General features: G+C 43.0%; 1 protein-coding gene across 1 annotated transcript; it reads left to right on the plus strand.

The window, feature by feature from the left end:
- Positions 1–382: 382 nt before the first annotated feature.
- Positions 383–8,425, plus strand: LOC123461490. The gene is made up of 4 exons (XM_045152188.1): positions 383–431; positions 1,031–1,438; positions 4,474–4,595; positions 8,255–8,425. The coding sequence occupies exons 1-4, from the start codon at positions 383–385 to the stop codon at positions 8,423–8,425; spliced, it is 750 nt and encodes a 249-aa protein (XP_045008123.1).
- The last annotated feature ends 399 nt before the right edge of the window (positions 8,426–8,824 follow it).

Below are 8,824 nucleotides of genomic sequence, written 5' to 3' on the forward strand. Positions count from 1 at the left end.
TTCAATCAGTGCCAGTGGAGATGACTTCTGTGTCCTACAGACCAGCAGGGAGAAAGCTAAGAAGGAAGCTTATTCCTCTTCCAGAGAATGACCAGCATAACCTGTCTTTGATGCTGTATTAGGGTGCATGGCTCTGTGCCTTCCTCTACCTCCGAAGTCCTTTGGCCCACTGCTGCAGGGAGCATGTCCTTACTCAGTTTTCCTCCACATAAGATGCCACTTTTCTCACAAGAGTGGGCCTTTCCCTCCCGTTGGTTCCTCTCATACAGCTGTACCCACCAGGGTATTTGCATATTACTCCCAAGGGTGGACCTCTCCTTGCAAGTACAACAGAAAAGCACTGATCTTGGCTGCTCAGGAATCCTCAGACCAGCTTCCCAGAATGTGGTGCCCTGCTCAGCTCCTGGGGCTGCTGGTCCTTTGCATCTCTGGTAAGGACAAAGCTGGTGAACAAGAGAATGTGGAAGGAGTATGATCTCTTGGGTCCTCTGTCATCACACGTGATAGAAGCCATGTGTGAGATGGAAGGTCTTTACCTCTGAGACTGAGGAAGATTCCAGGAGGAGACCCTGAGTTCTGGTGACAATTCTGACAAGGATGGGGGAACGTTATAAGTGACCTCTGGAAGCACTTTTTTTTTTTTTTAAATTTATTTATTTATTTGAGAGCGACAGACACAGAGAGAAAGACAGATAGATAGAGAGAGAGAGAATGGGCGCGCCAGGGCTTCCAGCCTCTGCAAACGAACTCCAGATGCGTGTGCCCCCTTGTGCATCTGGCTAACGTGGGACCTGGGGAATGAGCCTCGAACCGGGGTCCTTAGGCTTCATAGGCAAGCTCTTAAACGCTAAGCCATCTCCCCAGCCCTGGAAGAACTTTTATGTTCTGTAAATATTTGTGATGTTCTTGATTTATATTTTAGTATCAGAATCTTAAACATGATTAGCAGGAACTAAATGTCAAAATTAAAATCATTAAAAGTCTTATTATGTTTTCCCACAACCTTGTATTACTTTTACTATTATTGCAGAATCCAGTGGAGGTATTGTGATGACCCAGACTCCACTCGTCCTGCCTGTCACCCTGGGAGAGTCCACCTCCATCTCCTGCAAGGCTAGTAAGAGCCTCCTTTATAAAGATGAAAAAACTTACTTGTTTTGGTACCTACAGAGGCCTGGCCAGTCTCCAAAGTGCTTGATTTATTTGGTTTCCAACAGGGCCTCTGGGGTCCCAGACAGGTTCAGTGGCAGTGGGTCAGGGACAGATTTCACACTGAAAATCAGGACAGTGGAGGCGGAGGATGCTGGAGTTTATTACTGCATGCAATTTGTAGAATACCCTCTCACAGTGGTTCAGCCCCCATCAAAAACCTCCTACTTAGAGAGGCCAGTTTACATGTGCGGCATGGCGGAGGAGCAGTACAGTAGGTTCACAGAGGGTAGGTGAGGGGAAGAAGTTGAAGCTCTCAAAATAGCCTGCAGCTGTGTCACCCAAAGAAAAGGGTTTTGTCCTTGTTACTGTGAGCGTGCTGGGCATGACACAAGCAGCAGCAGAGTGAAGAGGTTACGAGTCCCTTTAGAACAACCAGCCATCAAGAAGGAGGAAGTGACCAGCAAAGTCATCAGGATCTTCCCTAGGTTATGCACATGTGATGATTAAATTCATTCATTGACCATGGCCATGGTTAATCAGTTACTAATACACACGGGCAAAGAAAATACTGTACGTCATTAAGACCCTATTTCTCTCTATTTCCTACCACTTTGTCATGCCATACACCCTGCTCCTCCATGAGCTCGTCACAGCACTAGCCACAACTGTGCAAGGGAATATCTATGAAATATAAGTCACATTCTTGGTTTTTGAAATTCTAGAAATACATGGGTAGTATAGTAAACAAAAATAATAATCTAAAGCCAAGAGTAACAACATTTTAAATATTCTCAGTCGCAGTACAGAGTATGGTGATATAAAATGGTGAGTAACTGATTTTCATATTGGGAGTTTAAAACTAAGCAAGTCTTGGAGTTAGGAGAATATGGAAATTAATGTTTTCCTTAGTGTAACCAGATGGACTATTATATATTTTGAAAACAGAATTCTTTTTAGGGGAAAAAAAAAAGTGGACCTGTATGTAGACTGGCAGAAGTCAGTAAGTGAGAATAAGGGAGTCACCAAGCAGAGTCTCTTTGCTCTAGTGATACTCAACCTAGGCCTCACACACTGGGTTGTGAATTTTTGCTGGGTTTGGGTTCAGCTACGGAAACGGATTTATTTCCTGGGAAGAATCATTGCATTGAAAAGACCACTGCTGCCATTTAATGCATATGTCCCACTGTAAATACAAGATTGATGGGAAATACTGCGTGAAGCAAATTCTGTGTGTGGTGAGTGAATGGTTAGGGAAAGTTCTGTCCAAATGCAGCTTATGTCACACCATGCATTCTTAACTAACCTGGTAGACAACATGTGAGTATCTGAAGCTAATGCTGTCCTCAGCACATACCAGGGGTGCCTTGAGAGGGAACAGTGATTCAGTAGATTCACGCACTGAATATCGAGAAGACAGAAGACCAGAAATAAATTTTGGGTCTGGGTACATGAAACTCGGGAACACAGACAATATCTAAGATAAACATAAAGGATAATAAGTACAGCATTAAGGATAATGAGCCATAAAAAAATATGGGTGCCTTACTCTAAATTGATGGTTTTAATTATACTAATATTGAAAAGGAGACCTCAGCAAATGCCCTCAGGTAAAACAAGTCTGGTGTTAAGAGCATAGCTAATGTCCACTCTCTAAAGAAAGATTATTAAATTGCCAGAGTTCACCCAGAAGCTTTGCCAATACAGGCTCTCTGCCTGAGATCAGCATTTATCTTGGTGAACACTAAGTTTGACTGTCAATACAGGTCAAAACGACAGAAAAACTTCAGTTCATACGCAGAAGCTGACTCTGTCTCTGCAATTTGATGACATCTGGTCTTCATTTCACCTGTAGTGCTATGGGAGAGAGCTCTGTGGGATTATAACTCCCATCCAGCAGTTTTCAGGTCTTGGGTTCTTACCTTTTGTTGCAAAGAATTGAGGATATAGACTGAGAAAAGTGTAAATTGTGACATCGATTTCAGGGAGAGTTAACAGAACAAACAAATCAGGAGAGTGCCCAAGCCAAAAGCAATTCTCTCCCTTTTCAGATAGTCTGGGAAGGGGAAGGAGAAACAGAAAATGTCCCTCACATAAGGAAGAAGATAAGGGGCTAAGTTTCAGGGCCATTTATGTGAATCTGGCACCTAATAAAATGAGCCTTTTCAGAGGCATGGGATTGGTTGGGAGGCCCAGGAGGCTAACTCAGGAAAGGCCAGTCTACAGGTGTTAAGCCTGGGAAAAGTTCAGAAGGAAACAGGACGTTCTTCCTCTTACTGAATGGCAGTTAATAGGTTGTTGTTTGCATCTGTCCTGATGAGCCTGAATCAGACACATGCTGGAGTCCTGCCAGAGCAGGCGCAGTGGCATCCACGCCTCTGTGCGCCAGTCCCTAGGTAAATACCTTCCAGTAGAAAGCTACATTGCTCCTAATCCATATAAATTGCCTTCTTGTGTCATCAAAAACTGATATGTGAATTTGTTTATTTTTTTGTTCTTTTCATATTCTGTTATGAGTATATTATTCTTGACACATATCATCCTAATTTTAAGTGAGTATACACTTTATTTTAGCTAAATTTTATTAGAGATACAAATTTGTGTTCTACTGCAAACATCAGGCTCTAGAAACTTTTGTAAATGCATATGATAGTTTGTCTACAAAAGTTGAAAACAAACGAAAATGTAACTGAAGACATGATGGTGATTACCTTATCACCAGATTGTTTATAAGGCACATGATTCCTACTTTCCAGTTATTAATCATAAGCATATATAATTTGAAACATTGCTATAACCATATGTTTACTCTGACACCTATACCATTTTTATGGTATCTTATTGTGTTACCAGAGGGCTGGTCCATATTAAGCTTGAATTTTAGAAGTCCCCCAAAACAGATTTATATACATGTGCCAGTAATCAAGTGGAATAAATGATGAAAGGCAAGATTTTAATCAATATAGTGACACTTAGAAAACAAGAGAGAACAGCAGTCTAATGCCTCTTTGGGCATGTATGAGAGTTAGGGTTAATTAAACACAGCAGCAATGAGGCAGGAATTGAGAGGTATAACTTATTATAAGGTGTCAGACAAATTATGGTCTGTACTCATTATTTCAGTTCTGGTTCACTGGGTGAATCTGAGGACGTCATTGCTGTCATTACTTGCTTCTGTATTTTGCTTTCCATGAAATAATTACTCAGAATAAGGGTGGGCAGCCCCAGTTACCATCATGTAGCAAATGCTACCAATTACAGCAGGCAGTTTCTCATCGTGATCCCTTTTGCAAGCAAGGCTCATTGTTCCAACATGACTGAGAGTTGACAGCAACAGCTGGCACTGTCAGACGCCCTTGCACGACCTGGAGCATGACTCTGAAGATGACGGTGAAGGCCCTAGTTGCTCTCATGAGCGCAGAAGTCTACAGCTACGGTCAATAAGTGTAAGGCTACTCGACCTTGCGTTACCACTGTTTAGTTAGACACTCTTTCAGTGATTAACACTCCAACGTGCACAGTTGCAGAGGAAACTAAGGCAAAATGGAGACCTCCACAAAATGAAAGGATTTATCTTGCTCTTACTTACATCTACAGATCCAAGTGAAAATTCAGTGCTAGAAATAGCAGCCTCTGAGTTTCTTTTACAACAGTACAAATAAAATAAAAAATGAATTGTTAAAACAAAAGAAACCTTATTTTGAGATGATTACCTGTTCAAATCTTATCTTTCCAATTAGGTGTGGAATTAAAAATACAAAGTACTTTTATTAAAATATACACACACACATACACCCAGTGTTGAAACTCTCCACACACACACACACACACACACACACACACACACTGTGCTGAAACACTCCACTGACACTTTCATACACACACACACACAATATATATGAGAGAGAGAATGCATGGGCATTCTGTGGCCTCCTCCCATTGCATACTAACTCAAGACTCATGAGCCACTTTTTGTGTTCGGCTTTAAGTGTGTATAAGGGAATTAAATCTGGGCTTGGTGCTGTCAAGCTTTATACGAAAATGTCTTTAATAACTGAGTTATTTCTTCAGCCCTTTTTATTATTGAATTTGATGTATTATTTAATGTAGTTAATGTATTTAGTGTATTTAATGAGTTGATGAAACAACTCACTGCTGAAAGTCCACTCAAGAGGGAAGGACCTGCACCACACGGGGTCAGCACAGCACTGTGGACTCTCCAAGCACTGTGCTGTGATGTCTCTGCATTTGGGAGGGACTTTTGACTGTTGCCATCTTTCTCCAGTGCAAAATCAGCGGTTGATTGGGAACACTGGAGCAGAGGTATGGCCCCTGTCATATTTGTGATGTGGGGGCAGATGTGTTACCTAAGCCTGAGCACTGGGCAGACAATCGCTGCAGTGTGTGATTCACTAGCCAGTTCTTGGAGACTGAAGCTCAATGGACAGTTCTAGGACCAGCACACAGCAAGCCTGATGTCCAGTGCCATTTACATGCAAGTTAGAGCCTACTATAATGCATAGCTCAAATATGGGCATTTTCAGTATTTTAGAAAATTCTGTTTTGCCACACTGGTATGATCATATGTGATCACTCAAAGGATTATAGCCAGATCAGCAAGCTCTCCAGTGTTGGGTAGACAGGCTTGTACATCACATGCTCAGAGCTGTGGGATCAGTTTTGAGTCACTTGTTCTGAGAACAGATTTTTATTTCTGTACAATCCAGGTTAACTTAAATTTAGCATGCCATCCTTGCTGTATGTTAGTTTTGGTTATTCTTCTGAGTCAGTGTGCATTCCAGATTAGCTCTGATTCACTGTGTGACTTTGGGAGAAGGTGAAAGCCTTCTGTTCTGCTCTGGCCTCCTGCAAGTTGGGATTGTGGGTATGCTTTGCCATGCCTGTAATCCTTGACTTTAACAATAAATTTGCTTTTTGAGAACACTTTAAAACTCTGTCCCCAACCTTGATTATAAGTTTCCAATATGTAGTGCAATGAACATTTTAAAGTATTTCACTTATGGCCTGGAGAGATGGCTTAGTGCTTAAGGCACATGACTGCAAAGCTTAAGGACCCAAATTCAATTCACCAGGTCCCACAAAAGCCAGGTGCACGTGGTGACACATGCATCTGCAGTTCGTTTACAGTGGCTAGAGGCCCTGGCATGCCCATTCTCAACCTCTCCCTCTGTCTCTAATAAATCAATAAATAAAAATAAAATCTTAAAAAAAGATATTGCCCTGTCACACCTCTAATCCCTCTAATACAAAGGTTGTCTGAATATTACATGGTAAAAGAGTAGGGAGAAGCAAGAGGAAAATGATAGAATATGTTTCCCACGTTAAATTGGCTGCCAGGAGTAGTTGAAGAAAATACAAAGATACTTTTTATGTCTATATGAGACTTACAAGCACGTATTTAGATGTAATTAGGTAGACCACATTACCTGGCAAGCCCTGGAAAGAAGCTGCATGTAAGTGAACACTACACAAGGCTGACTGATTAGAACAATGATTATGAAGAGGTTAGAAAACTGCAAGCTCAGAGCCAAATTATGTAGCGCCATCCTAGCTCTTTTAGCAGCCGTTTATTTCCCTCCTTGATGGAAAGTGCTGTGATACAATCCACCAGTAGATGGCAGATAAATTCACATTGCTTAGTGCACCTAAGCCAGGTCTTCAAAACAGGAAACACAAGAAATGCTTTTAATTGTCTGCTATAAACACCAAGAAACAAGGTACTGTCACCCTGGCAAGGTCTTCAAATCCAAGATTACTACACCATCCATTATCAGCAGAGAAAAGGTCCTTAAATTGTGACCTATAGAAATGGAATGATGTACTAGAATGGTGTGTGGGTATGTTTGCTGTGGGGGGGTGGAGGGGGTAATTGGCCAAACTAACAACATTTTGTCCTTCTATGTCTCTGATTTTGCCTCTTTTTCCTCCTGAGTTCTCTCTTGCAGTTATATTGGAGCCTCCCACTGCATATCGTTACCCACATGGGAGAAGCTATTTGTGATGGTGAAACTGGACCCTGAAACATGAATAATTATCGCATAGGAATGACCTCACATCCTTAGACAGATATCAGCTTCCCCGGAACCCACGGTGATAAGACAGTGGTTAGCCATACAGAATTTTACCAAGACTGCTTAATTTTAAAGACATCTTACCCTAACACCATTACTTCCTGAATTTAAATCTAAAACATGTCAGTACCCTAAGGTGTGCTTGTGATCAGTTAACCCTTTTATTTGCTTTTGATTTTTCCCCAACATGGTCAGGTTGGTTAATTCCTATTTCTCTTTCAAAATACCTCTCAAACTTTTAATTGGTGTGTTGGGACAAATGGTCCCAATCTAAATGTTCCAAGCCTAATCTGCTAGAGCTTCTGGACCCAGGATTTGGGTCCTAAACCTCCTACAACAGGAATGAATATCTACTGTGGAAGTGAAAGGAGCCTGAGTATATTTACCTCCTCCTATCATACTCCATTAAAGGAGTGCTGTGTGAGGCCTGCTCCAGGAACTGAGGGCTTTGGGGTGTGGAGTCATAGAGTACAGTGAAACACAGATATGGCTGATGGAATTCATATAAAGGAATATTTCTGGGGGCAGCACGTGAAGGCCAGTGGGCGCTCTAGGCCCTTCTCCAAGGCTCGCTGGGGGCCAGTCTGTGGCACGCGGGGAGAGAAGCATCTGGGACGCTGCACAGGCCGGCTTGGTGCTCCACCATCCTTGCATGGTATTCATTGGTGGCCACAGGACCTGGCCGGGCTTGGGCAATGCTGCACAGGGCTGGCACCCAGGTGCATCGGCTCTTCTCATCTCCACTCTACTTGGCTTGCCTGGCCAGGCCCTGGTGGCGATGGAGGGAGCAGGACACCCAGTGGCCCGGCAGGCGACTTTGTCATCTGAGGGCTGCACAGCACACACCTGGCTGGAGCTGTGCAAGCTGTTGGCATTGTGTCAGTACATTCAGGCTTGAAAAGCCAGGGATGATGCCAGCACATTCATTTTCAACTACTAGTGAAGGAGATATTTTTGTGCAGACACCACTGAGAGGAACGTTCAAGTCTGAAGCCCTTGCTTGATATTCTGAGAAAGTGGAATGGAATCCCTTTGATCAAGATGCACAGGGAATGCTCTGCAGGCCCAAAGGGCTAGCATCCAAGACCCAGACCGATCCCAGGCAGCCTCAGTTCTATGCCTTTATTATCACGAGGAAGAATGACTCTCGGACATTTGGGTCTGCCCCCACATTTTATGAATAAGTGACAAGCAAGCAGATCTGTGGCACAATGCAGAGCTGCCAACCACAGGCACAATGCAGACTAGGATATTCTCCACATTCCCCAGGATGATGGCAGTGACCAGAGTGTCATGGAGGATGTTAAAGGCACTCTTGGAACCAAACTACAGTGCTTCAACTCCTGTGACAGATAGAGAAAGATTCACATAAATAGAGAATGAGTGAGCCAGGGTCCCAAGCCACTGCAAACGAACTCCAGATGCATGTGCCACCTTCTGCATCTGGCTCACATGGGTCCTGGGGAATCGAACCTCGACCCCAGGTCCTTAGGCTTCACAGGCAAGTGCTTAACCACCAAGCCATCTCTCCAGCTCAAGAGGTTGAATCTTGGAGTAACTAGTTCATGATTAAGTGTTTAATA

This window comes from Jaculus jaculus, chromosome 6 (genome assembly GCF_020740685.1).
Source record: "Jaculus jaculus isolate mJacJac1 chromosome 6, mJacJac1.mat.Y.cur, whole genome shotgun sequence".
NCBI classification, from domain to species: Eukaryota; Metazoa; Chordata; class Mammalia; order Rodentia; family Dipodidae; genus Jaculus; species Jaculus jaculus.